Source organism: Curcuma longa, chromosome 13 (genome assembly GCF_044706935.1).
Source record: "Curcuma longa cultivar G26 ecotype Majalengka, Jawa Barat chromosome 13, ITB_CL_G26_1.1, whole genome shotgun sequence".
Taxonomy (NCBI): Eukaryota; Viridiplantae; Streptophyta; class Magnoliopsida; order Zingiberales; family Zingiberaceae; genus Curcuma; species Curcuma longa.
Genome location: NC_133873.1, coordinates 7,009,664 through 7,026,166, shown reverse-complemented (window position 1 = coordinate 7,026,166; position 16,503 = coordinate 7,009,664). Strand labels below are relative to the sequence as shown.

Genomic DNA, 16,503 nt, shown 5'->3' with positions numbered 1-16,503 from the left:
GACGTGAACTAGTGTTAGAACCATTCATGATGTATTAGTCGGAACAGTATATATAGTCATATAATAATATCAAATTAATAATAAATTTAATTATCTATTTTAATATTTTAAAATACATATACTAATAAATTTAGTTGTCCATTCTAAAAGATAATATTTTTTAAAAAATATTTAAATATATCTTATAGACTATAGACTAAAAAAATATGAAAAAGTGATAGATAAATCTACAAAATCATACATGAGATTTTTCACCTCGTACTATTCATTGTTCAATTGTTTTGAAATAATTAAATATTTTTCTTTGTTTGAGAATCTCTTCCCTTATTACCAATTTAGTCAAGTTTTGATGTTCCAATTAAATATCACAGGCAAGGTTAGAAGAGGCAATCAAGAGAGGGTATTTCAGTCCATTCATTAAGAAAAAGATTTTCCATTAGAAATTAATTAATATAAAAGCCCTAATATAAGGGCACCCATATGGGTAATAATGTGCCTGTGCTATAATGTTTAAATGATATTATTTCAGCAAAAAGTGAAATCCATCACTCCTGCGGTTCTACATGATTAGCCCTATAATCATATGTGAAAAGATAAATGGAAAGTTACAGTTGATCACTACGAGAGAGGGCATGACTAACATCTTATAATAAAAAAATATTTAATAGTGTGTTGTGGCTAAGATTCAAATCTGACTGAGGTAATATTAATAAGATTTTTGAACACAAGTTGGATGACAAACTACAGCTTTTCGATTTACTTTCTCATAGATGGTCGTGAGATCGACCGTGTGGAAATTGAACTAAGGTGGTAGAGATTCTATTTTTTTTTTTATTGAAATTGAACACAAGTTGGATTTTTTTTCTATTAATAGTAATAAATTTTTGAAAAATTTCGTATTGTTGCATGTATTTTGTTTTATTAAATGAAATATTTTAGGGTCAGATTTGTAAGTCGTTAAAATTGGAATTCCGTTTAAAAGGCGAGCCGCCACCTGTTTGAGTTCCTTCTTAGGGTTTCGGCGACAAGTTCTTCCCTATTTCGAATACCTGATCGCCAAATCAGGCTTCTTCCTTGCTAGATTTCTCCAATTCCGATCTTCCGTCACCGGAGACGCCGTTCGTTTGGTGAATCTGTTGACGAATCCCTTTTTCTCTCACTTTCCGAGGTTTTTTTTTCTCGACTCTGTTCGAAAGTTGCAATCTTGATCTCTGTCTCCTTGCGATTTGGCTCGCATGTCCGATGGATTACGGCGGCGGAGCTACGTATCCTGAAAGCAATGCCATAGCCATCATTACAGACGCATCCGGCCCTCCCGGCCGTGATTCCTGGCCGCCGCCGGCGAGTGACCAGCTCGTGTGGGCGACGGACGAGGACTACCGCGCTTGGGGCGGCGACTTGTCGGCTGACAACGGATTCAACTCCGCCTACGACGGCCGCCAGTCCCGGTCTCGAGCTGGCAGCGAACAGCCTCCCGGGAAGCGGCCTCGGATCGGGGATTCGCAGGGTGGCAATAGGAATGCCAACTCCAAAACCATTGGGAAGATGTTCTTCAAGACCAAGCTTTGCTGTAAGTTCCGGGCAGGGACATGCCCCTACATCACAAACTGTAATTTTGCTCATGGGATCGAGGAGCTCCGGAAGCCACCTCCGAACTGGCAGGAAATTGTGGCAGCTCATGAGGAGGGTTCGGAGCAACCCTTTCCGATAGAGGAACGCCACAATTCCACCATCAGTTCATCGATCTCAATAGGGGAGTCAGAGAGATCGTATAAGGGAAGACGATGTAAGAAGTTCTATACAGAAGAGGGGTGCCCTTATGGGGATAGTTGCACTTTCATGCATGATGAGCAATCTAAGGCTCGGGAGAGCGTTGCTATTAGTCTGTCACCAGCAGTTGGAGGTGGTGGCGGCTGTGCCGGAGGGGGAGGGGGAGGGGGAGGAGCGGCTGTGGTGGCTCAAAAGCCGTCGAATTGGAAGACGAGGATCTGCAACAAGTGGGAGATGACAGGATACTGCCCATTTGGCACTAAGTGCCATTTTGCTCATGGCGCTGAAGGTATGCCAATTCACCTTGTTTCTTCTAACTTCACTACTAGATGCAAAAGAAACCATGTTTACTCCAGAATGAAAGTGATTCTTTGATTTCGGTGGAAGTAAAACAAAGGAAGTTGGCTTAAACATGCCTCCTTACTTCCTTTCTCTCATTCGATTTCAAGTTAACATCGAAAGCTTATCAATTCAGTCTTTGTTATTTTCCTTTCTCATCTAATTCAAATATACTGCTTAAACATTAAGCCATATTAGAAATGTAGAGAAAATATGCAATGCACAGTTTGAATCTTTGATTGTTACTAATGTGATTTATTCTTTTACCTTTTCAACTATTTAATTGCTTTTATGGCTTTACATGCTTCAATTATAATCGGTATAAATTCTGATATTGTGTTTTTTTGGGTTTATGCCTATTGTATCGATAAGTTCATATAAGCTCCTGATGTGGAAAATTTGTGGTGAGTAAATATGTATTTGCTATTTGTGATTGCAAATCTGTAATTTAAAAGGCTAGAATTAGAAGAATCCATGCGCATGTGTATTTTAGTATTTTCAGCATATCAAAATTTGAATTTGTGAGGTGCCATTTGATGTTGTAGCAACATTAACTGTTAGCTCTGTTCATGTTTCTTTGCTGTCTTTCTTCTTCCTTTCTATCCTTTTCTTAACATTTTACATTAGGTAGCATATGCTGTGATTTAGACAACAGTTTTCGCTTATCGTTCATGCGCAGAATTGCATCGATACGGTGGGGGGAGTATGGATCCTGAAGGTAGAGATGTCTTACCTGCTCCGGACGCACTGCAAGCTGGTTCATTCGCTAAGGCTACGGCTGATGCTTCCCTAGTTTCGAATGTTTTGGTGCCCCTTGCAGACACACATCACATTGGTGTTTCTTCACAGAGATTTGCTAGTGTTGTACAGAGACAGGGACAGAGGTCTATGGAGAAATGGAAAGGCCCAAACAAGATTAGTAAGATTTACGGAGATTGGATCGATGACTTCGAATAGAACCTTGAACATAATTACAGGTCAACTATTTTCCTAATTTACTTATGATGCTGAATAAGTTGGCATGCCTGGTTTTATGTTTGCAATAATCTACTCTAGAGCTTTCATTCTGTTACTTTCGGAGGGAGTTTACATGCCGAAACTCCTTCGCGGTAATACAAATAGTAGATCAGTGTTTTTAACAACAGTGTTTATCTTCATCTGTTACTGAGCAGGTTCTGTAGTGTTTTCATGGATGGTGTTTTGCGAGTGTTTGAGCTTGTTAATTTATCGGTTCATGCGATTAAGTATCTGATACTGCTTCATTAGTAGATCAGTGTTTTTAACAACAGTGGTTATCTTCATCTGTTACTGAGAAGGTTCTGTAAGTCTCTTGTTTTCATGTATGGTGTTTTGCGAGTGTTTGAGCTTGTTAATTCGTCGGTTCATGCGATTAAGTATCTGATACTGCTTCATTAGCCTTTCAAGTTTCATGTTCATGAAGTTAGTTATTTCATTCTACTTGTATGTATTTGAAAGATGAAATGAAAGGGAAAACAACTGAAGAATAATTCTGATGTTCTTATTTCATTCCAAGACATGATGACAGATTGAATTGCCTCCAATTTCTGAGTTAACCGATCGAACCGGCAGGTTCAATGACATGAGTCCAACATAAAATGGTTTTTATTCAATGGTCTAACTATCTGAACTTCCATTTGAACCTGTCTTTCCGATGAGATTAGGGCGACTTGTGAACAAGATCACCCGAGGCTGGATCTGGTCATTTCATATGCCAAGAAACAGGCTGCATTTGCGGGAACACTTCGAGCCATGGCTGGTCCAAAGCCTCTGTATAGACCCTTGATTCCTTCCGCAGCTAGAATTTTCCTGAAGGCATCAATGGAGCCAGAGTACTTTGGTTTCTTGTAGTCGTCGACCTGGATAACACTCTTGACGACATCAGTCGGGTAGACGCATAGCCAGAAGGATGCGCCGCTGAGGCCCCCAGCGAGCATCAAAGAACCCTTGCCAAGTCCCGAAGTGTCTAGGCCTCCTGCAAGGGACTGCTTGAGACTTTCATAGACACCAAATACGACCGCGTTCCCAGGAACCTCGCGTGCTAGGGTCGGAACCATGCCCTTGAATAGGCCTTTCAAACCGGCTTCATGGACAACATGCCTCGCCACATCCATTGGCCCTGCATACTTCACTACTGAAGCAGCAGATGAGATTGCTAAAGCACTCTGAGCCTGCAACCTGTTCAAAGTGTCATTCAACCGAAAAGAAGACAAGTTACATATCTATTCTTTTGCTTTTGAGAAACGACTAACTGAATACAGTTTTAGCCAACCCGATGAGAGACCTAAATCGCCGTAAAATGAGCTCCATATATATGCATCATTGAGAAATTAGGTTAGGTTTACAGACAACCGAAAAGAAGATGAACAAAATAGGTTATAAATGGCACACCTTTGATAAAAATCAGTTAGATTACAATGATTACTTCGATGTAAAATAGAACAAATATGTTTACTTAAGAGAAGAGAAAGGGGAAGCGCCGACAAGGTCAGCTTTAGATCCAACCGCGCACCGTTCTTCATCCAAAGCAGGCTTTGATTCGAGCAAAAGAAATAGGCCAACTTGAACTATGAACAATCTCAAGCAAGAACTAAAACAGGTATGCACAACAGAGTACCATATAGGCCATCAATATAATTATTGTGCAAGAAATTCTTATGAACTATGAACCATCTCATGAGTTTATCTAACTCAATAAATAAGATTATATTCGATCATTCGATTACCATGGGAATAACTGACAACTTCAGTCGATCGAGACACGAGAATAATCATAAAATTTTATGTGGTAAAGTCCTAACGAACAAACATTACAGGAAAGTAGTAGCAAAACAATATACAAAGGAGCAAGGATAACTAACCTGCACTTGATCAATTCTGTAGGACAAGCGAGCAAAGAAACCGCAATACCGGCCCCAAAACCACAAACAGCTTGCTGACTCACTGTTAATGGAGCTCCTGGCTCCGATCTCAATAGCGCCTCCATTTGGCCCCTTCACTGAACAAAACAGCATTGAATGCTGCAACAGTTGCGAGCGGAACACCCATCCCTTTGTACAAGCCCCTTGGTCCTTCAGAAGCAACTGTTTGCTTCATTGCATCCATGGCACCAGAGTATTTTGGGGGTTGGCCTGGAAGTGGAGCTGGCTGGCTTTGGAGCTTCACTTTGATAGTGTCGAAAGGATGTCCTACAATCAGCTGTGCTACTCCTCCGACAGTTCCTGCAGCGAGGTCCCTGGCTACATCCCCCATCTGTCATGAAATTTTCAAAAAAGAAACATGTGAATTTGTCAGGATTTCCAGGTTTGCATCAATATGTATGAATCTGCAGTTAAGAATTGAAATGTTAGCAACGAGTAAACGACATGACCTGCTAAAACTACATTTCTGTAACAATAACAACTGAAAACAGGCTTATGTTCCTCATTCATTCTGTGACACCAGAAGAAAATAATTCAAACTAATCATTCATATAGGTAAGCAAATAAGAGCATCATCGAACCAATACACCAAACTTCACCAATCTTGATTCATAAAACATATGTATATAATGATAAAATTTTGTTATATTGCAATGTTAGCCGGGCGGCCTAATTATGTGTTTTCGATGATACACTATTGGAAAGGAAATGAAATCAAATTAGCCAAAGAAATTGCATTCATAACCTAGAAGATGTGAGCTCAAAATTGCTTAGGTTGTTTTTGATAACCTAAGCAATTTTCTATATGCACATTCAACTTGCAAAACTTCACCACATCAAACCATTTTATTGTAATATTAATACAATTGACTGTTTCACATTTCAATTTCACTGAGATTAGGTACTTCTACAGTGCCAAACAATGGCATACTAACAAAGAGAACATTGAGTATTTCATTTGCATGTGTTTTTAAAGTTATAACATGTGCATGCCCAAGTGCCTCATCATATATGCTATGCAGACCACTGTAATTAGGATAGATGGAAAGATCTAGTGCCCTTGTTCACTTTGCTTGTCCCAAAAATTCTTCAAAACTGAGTAAAATACTCTCAATTTTTCAATGATTGATGAGTCGAATCCGTAATACAGTGACACACAGCAAACTCTCAAACTGATTGCAATTCCAGCATTTAATCCTAAAGGATCACATATCCACAACGAAATAACAGTGTTCTCCAAAACTGCCTGTTGAGGCTTGTTCATATATATAGAATAGACTTGACATAACAAGAACAGCAAGGTGGTCATGATAGGTTGAGATAACTAATTTATGTTAGATATTGACATTATTAGGGGAAATCTTACCATAACCAGCTTTTTCAGGGAAGATTGGACAGAGAACTACACAAAGTTTGTTTTTACAAGCATAAGAACCAAATGCAATTTTAGTTAGGATTTCTTTTCTCTTAACCCATTCAAATTCATTTGTCTATGCCCAAAATCTTGTTCCAAGAGTACTCGTGTTTACTTTATACTAATCAAACTGTAATGGGCAAGGATTGCTCTTTTTGATGAGCAGTTTGCAACAGGCATTAGTGAGTTATTTGATCTTTTGACCAGACACACAACAGAAAGAGATCTTTTTGAGATCCTGTGATAGCCAGGCACTTCTTTTTGCTTGTTGTCTCATGCTTAGCAAATCGGCATTTCAACAAACAACAAATGCTCAAACTCCTACCGGATGAAGAACAAAGATCAAGCCTTTTCTCCGACAACACAGTAAAGTTGTGATTCGAAACGAAAGCGTCGAATCTAGGAAGCAATGGAACGAGCACAAAGATCAGAGAATGGAGAAACGAGAGCGAAAGGAGACAACTTTACCTTGGCGGAATAACCTCCCGATCCTTTTTTTCTCCCCCAAAATCAAAGCTTCAAGAGGGAAGGCGGCTGCTCGCTATATCTCATTGGTAGGAAAGCACTGAATAAGGAAAGCATTGGTAGACAAATAGGGCACTAGGTAAAGGTAGCTGCCGCCATGGCCGTGCGATGGGAGACTCGAGACGACGAATCCAGTCGCGAAGAGCGCAGAGGCGTGGGCTAGTCCCGTGCCGTATTGTGATTCGTTTAACTGAGCACAAGGGACAAAAAACAAACAAAGTGCAATTTGTTGAGGTCAGCCATGACAGCTCGTCTTCAAGATCAAAGTTTTCTACAATTTCAAGTTTGATCTAATGAGTCCATCAACTCGATCTTGAAAAACTTAATTTTGATTCCTCTTTCTTTCTATCTTTCTCTTATCAAAGTTTTCCTCTTGTTGTTAATGATCCTTGCGATAGGGAGCTCTTGTTTGACCATCTTGATACGTACCTGGATTGTCGGCGACGAATCTAATGGCCGCCCATGCCCCGACCGGAAGGGGGATGGTGTTCATGAAGGGCGGGTCTTCCAGGTTGAGCTTCGCCGTCATGCCCCTTGTTCCATACCCTACCACGTAGAAGCTGTAGCCATGGAGGTGGATGGGGTGGTTCTCGGTGGTCATTTATGTGGCGGATGTATGTTGGTTAGTCTTGCGTGGCAAAAGTAGTCAAAGGGTAGGTTGATGTATTAAATCAGAAAGTCAATAATCAATATCGAATAGATCGTCAGTTTGAATCTCACTCGACCACTCGATCATTTTGACTTGAGTCATCTTGATCACTCGGTCATCTCGACTTGAGCTGTCTCGATCACTCGGCCATCTCGACCTGGGCCATCTTGACCACTTGGTCTCTCAGTACTTGGCCATCTCGACCTGAGTCATCTCGACCACTCGGTCATCTCGACCTGAGTCGTCTCAGCCACTTGATCTCTCAGGCCACTCAGACATCTCGACTTGAGCCATCTTAGCCATTCGATCTCTCGGCCACTCGGACATCTCGACCTGGACCGTTTCGACCAACACGACCATTCGGCTATTAGGCCACTTGGTCTCTCGCCCACTCGACCATCTCGACTTGGGCTGTCTCGACCAGTCTCTCAGCCACTCCATCCCTTTCAGTCTCTCGGCCACACGGCTACTTAGCCACAAGACCACTCGATCATTCGACCACTCCCTCTCTCAGTCTCTCAGCCGCACAACCACTCTACCTCTCACCCTCTTGGCCACTCAAGCACTCCATTTCTTCGGCCACTGAACATTTTAGTAACTTGGCCACCTCATCTCGACCACTGCCCCGGTTTACACAGAAACTATCAAAATTCCCCAAGCGATGTTTGCCAAGGGGTTATATAGGATGATTACGAGGTTGTCAGGCTTGGTTCCCTGGATCCCATTGTGCCTGCGCATACAATCAAAAGGTAATTAAGAATAATCAGCAATGTTGAGCCACAGGGCGATTACGAGATTGGCAGACTTGGTCCCCCGAACGCCTTATGTGGGGACGTCACGTTAGCAACCGGCAGACTTGGTCTCCTCGGCCTCGGCAGAGGTCTTCCCTCAGGTCGACGTGAAAATTCCTTTCTCGTAAGTACATAAACCTTCCCACAGGTATGAGAAACCCTCTCAACAATTTCAGCAACTCTATATACTTTCTTTTCTACATTTTCTTCTTCTGTCACGAATACTGACTTGAGCGTCGTAATGCTTTGCCAGGAATCTCCGACACCAATCTAACTCTCTCATTCAATCTATTTTCAGGTCCTTTCACCGGCGGAAGTGAAATTTTGCGTGAGTCAGATCCTTATTAACTAGTGACTTGACTATCCATGACATCCAGTTGGTCACCGTTCCTGTGTCCTGGAACACCATCGACTGAACTCTTCTACGGTACTCCGGCACCTATACCTTCGTCCCGATCGACGACTACGTGTCATCGAGGATCTTGTTTGGCGCGACATTCGGGGAAAGTCACCGGTGTAGTACCCGTCCACTCTGTCGTAGTAAGCTCCCGGGAGCAACACGTTGTGCTTTGCGCGAAGCTGACATTGTTCATGGACGCGACGATCTAAATGAGTGCACAAGGTCTAAATGAGCATGCACTACAAGAAAACGACTAATTAACTATCGAATTAGAGATCGAAATTTGAGTTTTGGTTACACTAATGGACTTTCTTAGTGTGGTTGGGCTTAGGAAAACTAAACTAAACTCGGGCCACATACAAAAACCCATGGAGCAAATGGTTTACCTCCAATCTCATTTTGAAAACATTAGATACGAACTTAATCCAATCAAATTCTCACTTAACTAGTCTTTGACTTAGTTTGTGTGTTTAGTCTTTGTGCCTTTGGGGCATGATTGAGTTGGTTATTACGGGGTAGACTTGCTGCAGTGGGCAAGGGTTGAATCTCGGCGAAATCGAGATAATGCCCTCCCCGTAGTAGCCAACTGTAGCTTCTCGATTTACCTCCTCATATATAGTCGTAGGGCCGACCGTGTAGGGTCACTGGGATGATGGATTCCACCTTTTGTTGCAGTGTGTTTAGTCTCTATTGCTTTCCTTAACTTCCCTCAGAATGTACCCTATATGAACTCATGTTCATGGACTCCTTTAAACTTTTGATCGAGTGAGAATGTCTTCTTGTTTATGATAAATGAATCATCCACACAACCTCCAAACCCTAGTGATGCCCCTAATTTTATATCTTAATTATTTGTCCCTCCGGCAATGGTGCAATGGTAAGACATTTGATAGATTATATTAATCAAGTATTCATGGTTTGATTCTCAACTATGGTATATTGTAGGATATTTTCCTCCAATGAGATGAAAAATTTGAGACGTTGACTCCTGAGTAAGGAGCGCGCGTGCTTTCGGATTTACCCTGATAGTTGATGGAAATTTTTTGTGGGGTTGGATTGGTCACTCCAAGGTTTAGTCAATTCGAAAAATTGAATACCTAGATTGTAAAAAAAAATTCAAAATATGGAGCAACAAAGAGAATATTTATGCAGCAAATGAGTTGTGATTGAGAATCTATTCTCACATAGACCAAAGTGAGAACTCTAAGTCCTTCCTCCCTTAAATAATTATACCAGGACTAAATTAGGTGAGATCTTAACTAGATTTTATGATTAGAATCTTTTAGACATTAACCTATTTTTAATTATTTTTGGAAATCTATAGCTAGCTGTTGTGCATAAATGAGCACTCAATCTACTAAAAAGATAGTACAATGTATGGAGTTTCCATCAATGCGGGGTTCAGAGAAGGATTAAACTATATTAAATCCATTATACGTAGTTTTATCTTATATTATAAAAGGTTATTTTTGTGATTTAAATCCATCACGTGGTAATAATCTTACCGTTGCGCTAAGACTCCCTTCAATTTACTGAATATATATATATGTGCGATTCATCCGCGACAGAAGATTCGGAGCACTTGAAATAGTAACAGTGTAATTTTTTATTATTTTTTTTTGACTTACAGTTAGACCATTTAAAAATTTTCCTTTAGGGTTTAGAGGTTAGGTTATAGTATTAAACAAAAAACTCAAAACGGAAAAAATTTAGTTGCTCGCGGAGTGTGTCGGTTTGTTATCCCGCATTTTTCTCCAGTTCACTCCGTGAGCAACTAATTTTTTTTATTTTAATTTTTTGTGATTAATACTATAACCTAATCCCCCTAAAAAAAAATTTTAAATGGCGTAACCATAAATAAAAAAATAAAAATAAATAAATAATTACATTGTTATTGTTTCGGACACTCAAAACACTTCCGGGTGCTCCGAATCTTTTGTCGCGGATGAGCACTTAATTAGATATCAAAACTATATATATGGAAAAGATTTGATTTGTGGGTAATATTTTAAAAAAAGTGCAAGCCTTGTTAGGTGAGATGGGGATACGAATTTAGTTAGATCTCAACAGGCACATTGGATGGCTGCCCATTTGACAAATCTTAGGGGACAAATTGAAGTGGTGGTGGTAAAGAATAAAGGAGTACTCAAGGATGAACACTGAGAGTCGACTTCGAGTCTTATAAGCTTCTTCGAACCCGACCAAAGTAGCCATGGTGCCTTTCGGGTTCGTAGAGTAGTGTTTGCGGTTGAAGTTAGTCAGTTCATTAGAGGAATAACTAAGAAGATAAAGATTCATTTAAATTCGATTAGGGATGAATATTCTAGAGGTTAGTGTACATAAGTTGTGCTTCGAATTTACTTGATAGACGAACGAGAGGCAAAATCGTCTGCTTACTATTAGGATTTGGGTTTAGGGTTTAAGAAGCTATTCATTGATGGTCAAATGTGAAAAAGCTAATGCATTCGATCGGTTTTAATGAGATTGAGGCAATGTGTGATTGGAAAGAATTTCTTTCTTTTTAAAAAAACTTTTTTCAGATATAAATTCTTTAAAGTACAGTAGTCCCCGGGGCAATAGTGCAATGGTAGGACATTCGAGTTGTGATTCAGGGACCCACGGTTCGATCCCTAGCTACGACGTATTTGCAAGAATTTTCTTCCAAATGGGGAACGCAATCAAAGGATATTGGACATCTAGATTGACCGCCGTATGCGCTTCCCGATTTACCCTGATAGTCGGTGGGAAACTTCCGTGGGACCGAGCCGGCCACCTCCAGGGATTGAGTCCATGAGACTGACTAGGATTTATCATTTTTTTAAGTTCAGTAAAAGTAGAATATTGAGGAAGTAATGACTTTTTTGAATTTTCTAATTCTAATTGAGAAATTTATAAAAACTCTGCCTCTAGATTTAATTGAATAATATTAACTAAAAAATAAAGATAATCCCTAATATCAATCAAATAATGGTTTAAAGTTTCAAAACCCTAACGATGTAAAGACAACAATAACCTTAATAAAATGATAAAAATTATTTAAAATTTTTGAAAAGATTTTAAATAATATTTTTTAGATCTAAGACTGATCGAGTCATAATAAATGTAGATGTTTAAACGAACTAATTTGATATATTATAAATCTCATGATTTCATCTAGCTAAGTCAAAAATTATGATCTTTCAAAATTTACCGATCCCTACATCACTTTAATCCTTGACTGGGTTTTGGGATGGAATAGTGATCACGAAGAATGTGGAACAAGTGACTTTTGGACGGTCTCAAATCTCAATTAATTACGTGGATCTTGCATTTGCATGTAACTTAACCCTAATTTTATGTATGCATCTACTTAGGAGCGCAAAACGAATTAAGTCTGTTGAATTTGAATATGTTTGATAATTTTTTCAGGTCGAATTTGAATTCATTATATTTTGTTTGATTATTTATGAGCTGATCGTGAGTTGAATTCGAATTCGAACCAAATTTGAAATCGAATTTTATTTCGAACCGAGCTCGAGATTAAAATTATTTATATTTTCAAATCTCAAATTGAATTTGAATATCATATATCAAATTTTTTATATTAATGCTTTTACACCCCCCCTATATCTGCTCAACTTCAATCCGAAATTATGCACGTTATTCTTTTTCTTTCTACTAGTCAAACTTAGAGTTCAAGTTTCCTATCTCTAACAGCTATTTTTCAGACCTTTATTCAAACCTGCTAACATGCGCCGACCATGCATGGAAGAAAGAAGGTCTTGGAACCAACCTCCTCTTCATTATTCTCCACCCCTTTCCACCCTAAGCTTGACAAAAGTTCATGCACCTCGATCGATCATTCGCCATCTCAAACTTCAGTAAATTTTCTTAATTCCTACCCCACTTTGAGCTCACCAATGACCTCGGTAAGTTAGGAAAGCCGTCGCAAATCAGTACAACTCAGGAATATGACATCTTGCAAAATTAAGTTACTCAAGTTCAAAGAAAGTTTAGTGATCTAGGGCATGGAAGGATCCGAAAAAACATGGCTACGAGTTTGCAGTTAGACTAGTTTGTCTTCCCTTACCAAGTGGATCGTGCTAATCCAGCACGAGAAAGTGCTATTAACAATCAATCAATTATTAGTGTGTAGTGTTATGGATAAGTTGTGCTTCAGATTTATCTGATAGATGAATTAAAAAGGAAGACCGTCTATATATCTTCAAGATTAATTGGGCGAAGTCTAAACATTGAACTTATAAAATAAAAACTATTAGTGTGCGTAAGCTTCTAGGGTTAGGCATGTATAACTTCAGACATTAATTAGGGTTTGATGGGGAATTTAATTATTTATCACAATGGAATCGGCCTAATCTATGTACTATATCTTATCATGAAAGAATCTATTAATTAAATGAATCGATTCCAAGTCCGGATAAAATAGGAGGGTTATCTTTAGATTATAAGTCAGCCTTACAACAGAAATCTTCATCACAAAATACAAAAATTTACTATATATATTCCAAAAAACAATGATTGCAAACCCTAATTCACTAATACTCAAAAATAAAAACAAAAAAAATGGGGCCCTTCCTGATTAGTCTTGCACTAAAGTATGCTTCAAATGCAAGGTAATTTCTTTGCACAATATCATTTGACTCGTACACGGATGCAAGGGATCTTTGATCGTAAATTTTAAGAGGTCATAACTTTTAATTCAGATTGAATCACAAAATTTATAATATATCAAATCGAAGCTTGTTCAGAGATCTATATTTATTATCAGATATAATCTGTAATGGTCCAATCTTAGACTAGAAAACATTATTTAAAATATTTTCAAGATTTCAAATAATTTTAATCTTTTTTATTAAGATTATTTTCATCGTTTACATTGTTAGGAGGTTTGAAACTATTTATCAAGAGAAAAATTCTGTGTTTGATGATTTCTTATGTCTTCCTCGAAAAATTCTCTATTAAAATACTTGTAGAATAATCGTTATTTTGTTCGACATCAAATAATTTTCATTGACAAATAAACATGTTATTCACTGTTTGACAGTACAGAAATGGGAGAATATAATTTAGTAAGTAATTTAATAATAGATATTGAAGAATAAACCATCCACCATTTTCAAAAGATAGAGATCAGCCAGCAAGACATCACAATCCTTCTCAGTTGCTCCTTCATCTTCACACCCAATCCAATCCTAATCCTAATCCTACCTCCTCCTTCTTCTTCCTCCTCCTTCTCTTCTTTGTGCTCGATCGTCTCACCTTTTCATGCATGGATGCCAGCCAGTGGCCTCAGGTACCAGACCTCGATGAACTATATATATATTGTTTTTCTGTATATTTATCTGAATTCTGAGATCTGTCAGTTTTTAATCACCCTCTCACTTTAATTTTCACCCACCTTTTTCTTCTTCTCCTCCTCCTTTTCTTCCTTTGATCGCATGCGATAAAGCAGCAGTACTGGCGAAAGGTGTTGTCGCTTTGTTCTTGTTCATGGTTTTTCTGTCGGATGATTAATTTTCACTCCATTCGATCCTTTCCTCCTTTCATCTTTCTTCAGTATGTTCTTGATCTATTAATTAATTTAGAGATAGCTAGACTTGTGATCTGTTAATGGAATTTGTTCAGGACATGGGATTACTGCAAGTGAAGCCCATGATCATGGCGGATCAGTTTGCCTCTCCGGCCGCGAAGCCGCAGGCCGTCGAGAGAGAGAGGTCGAGGCCGAGGCCGCGGCCGCGGCCGCTGCCGAGCAAGGAGCAGACCCTCCACTGCCCCCGGTGCAAGTCTACCAACACCAAATTCTGCTACTACAACAACTACAGCCTCACTCAACCAAGGTAGCAATTAAATCTCCTCTTCTTTTAACGAATTGATCATCTCCTCGTAGATAGAGATGTTCTCTTCTTCTCCGATAGATACTTCTGCAAGGCCTGCAAGAGGTACTGGACCGAGGGTGGGTCGCTGAGAAACGTCCCGGTGGGTGGCGGCTCAAGAAAAAACAAGAACAAGACCGTCACTGCCGCCGCCGCCGCGGCGGCAGCTCCAAGGCTCAAAAGCTCATGTTCCCCGAGTTGAACACCAATTGGCAAGAAAGCAGCAGCAATAACTCTTACAATCTCTCCGCCATGGACTTGCTCAAGAGCAGTGACTACGCCGGCACCGGATTCGGAGGACTCATGCAAGAGTTCTTGCTGCCGCCGGTCCTTAGCTTCCCTCCGGACAGTGCCGCCGGTAACAGTGAGTTCATGTTTCCTCTGGAAGAGCAGAACAAGGGAGACGATGGTGGTGATCCTGCAAGTGGATACTGGAACGGAATGCTCATGGGAGGAGGCTCATGGTAGAGAGGATCGATTAACTCTATTAGAACTCATTATTCTGTAATTCTATTTCGTCGTAACCAATTCAGTTATGATCCGGGAGTTTATTAGAGCTAGCTCACTCTCTTCTTCGTCAGCGAGATTGTCTGATTAATAAAGCAATTCATTATGAAGGGGGTGATTGTGTGGTGACATCCATTAGAGGAGCCCTTTTTACATGCTGCAATTATGTCTGTCTGCATTGTTGATCTTCAGATTTGATATCTATTGTTTGTGTAGTAATGAATGCTCTTTCTAATTCTTCTTGTCTTGGTCTGTGAGATCGATCAAGGGATAGATAATACTTGCTTTTGTCATGGTCAACTGTAACTTCTCGATTTACCTCCTCATAGATGATCGTGGGGGTGACCTTGTAGGGTCGCTGAGGTGGCGGATTCCATTTTTTACTTGGTACCATGTCAACTGCCACTGGATCTACTTCTTCAATCGAGTCGGCTTAGCGGATCAAGTTGACGCTTGATGGATAGAGGTAGAACAGATAGAATCTTCGCGAACCAAACGTCTCTCTGTCTAATTGAAAAAGATCAACTAGAGATCAGAAGAGGACTAAGACACACCTTAGTATGTCCCCTCCGATATTCAAGTTAGAATCAGAAACAAGGAAGGAGAAACATAAGAGAAATGACAATTTTATAGTTATTTGTGAATATCTTTTTTTTGTTGAAATGACTATCTTATATATAGAGAATAATGAGAAAAGACATTTTGTTCCTTCAGCAATTGTGCTCCTTTATTCGACACCTTTACTCTTGACGGCTATGTAGTTCCGACGCTGTAACTGTCGTGGCTTTCTTGCACTTGTAATTATCGCCTCCTTTCCTGTGTTTGTAATCGCAATTCATTATTGTTGACAAGGTGATTGGTCTTCTACTAACTCAGCTCCAACCTTATTAAACTCAACAAAATTATTCTAAGTACTATTGAACTCCCTATAAGGGTTGCCGAACTCTTCTGAGGTTAACCTGACCCCCACCCGACTTAACCCAGACGCAATTGGACACTAAATGACTTGGATCTGTGTTGACTGAGTAAGGACATGCCACGTGGAGCTTATGTTGATCGAGTCAAGGCAGTACTACTTGGAGTCTCTATTGACCGAGTCAAGGCTATGTTGTGTAAGACCCTTAATCACTTCGCCATCACTTCTCATTAGGAAAGTCCTCTCTCACCTACTCAACTAAGATTCTCCTAACCATGAAAGCACAAGAGGAAGGTTAAGGGAGAGGAGTAAGTAGGCTTGAGGCACATGTGCTTGTGGAAGCATGCACATGGTGAAGAATGAAAGCTAATTACATAGGG

The 16,503-nt window shown here is 39.7% G+C and overlaps 1 protein-coding gene and 2 pseudogenes across 2 annotated transcripts; 2 read left to right on the top strand and 1 right to left on the bottom strand.

Moving 5' to 3' along the window:
• Positions 1-1,008: 1,008 nt before the first annotated feature.
• On the top strand, positions 1,009-3,539 carry LOC141844250 (zinc finger CCCH domain-containing protein 56-like). Of its 2 annotated transcripts, XR_012603125.1 has the most exons (3): positions 1,009-2,059; positions 2,789-3,281; positions 3,426-3,539. XR_012603125.1 is itself a non-coding variant. In XM_074732285.1 (2 exons), the coding sequence occupies exons 1-2, from the start codon at positions 1,243-1,245 to the stop codon at positions 3,064-3,066; spliced, it is 1,095 nt and encodes a 364-aa protein (XP_074588386.1). In that variant the 5' UTR covers positions 1,009-1,242; the 3' UTR covers positions 3,067-3,539. The 2 variants fall into 2 exon arrangements, 1 of the variants encoding a protein (XP_074588386.1); XM_074732285.1 differs by having other exon boundaries at positions 2,789-3,539.
• A 68-nt stretch (positions 3,540-3,607) lies between these two features.
• On the bottom strand, positions 3,608-6,843 carry LOC141844342 (mitochondrial carnitine/acylcarnitine carrier-like protein; annotated as a pseudogene).
• A 7,130-nt stretch (positions 6,844-13,973) lies between these two features.
• On the top strand, positions 13,974-15,369 carry LOC141844456 (uncharacterized; annotated as a pseudogene).
• The last annotated feature ends 1,134 nt before the right edge of the window (positions 15,370-16,503 follow it).

Excerpts from the sequence above, each read along its gene's own strand:
- LOC141844250 (XM_074732285.1), top strand. The coding sequence starts at position 1,243 with ATGGATTACGGCGGCGGAGCTACGTATCCTGAAAGCAATGCCATAGCC. Across the intron at positions 2,060-2,788 it reads TTTTGCTCATGGCGCTGAAG|AATTGCATCGATACGGTGGG; the intron begins GTATGCCAATTC and ends GTTCATGCGCAG.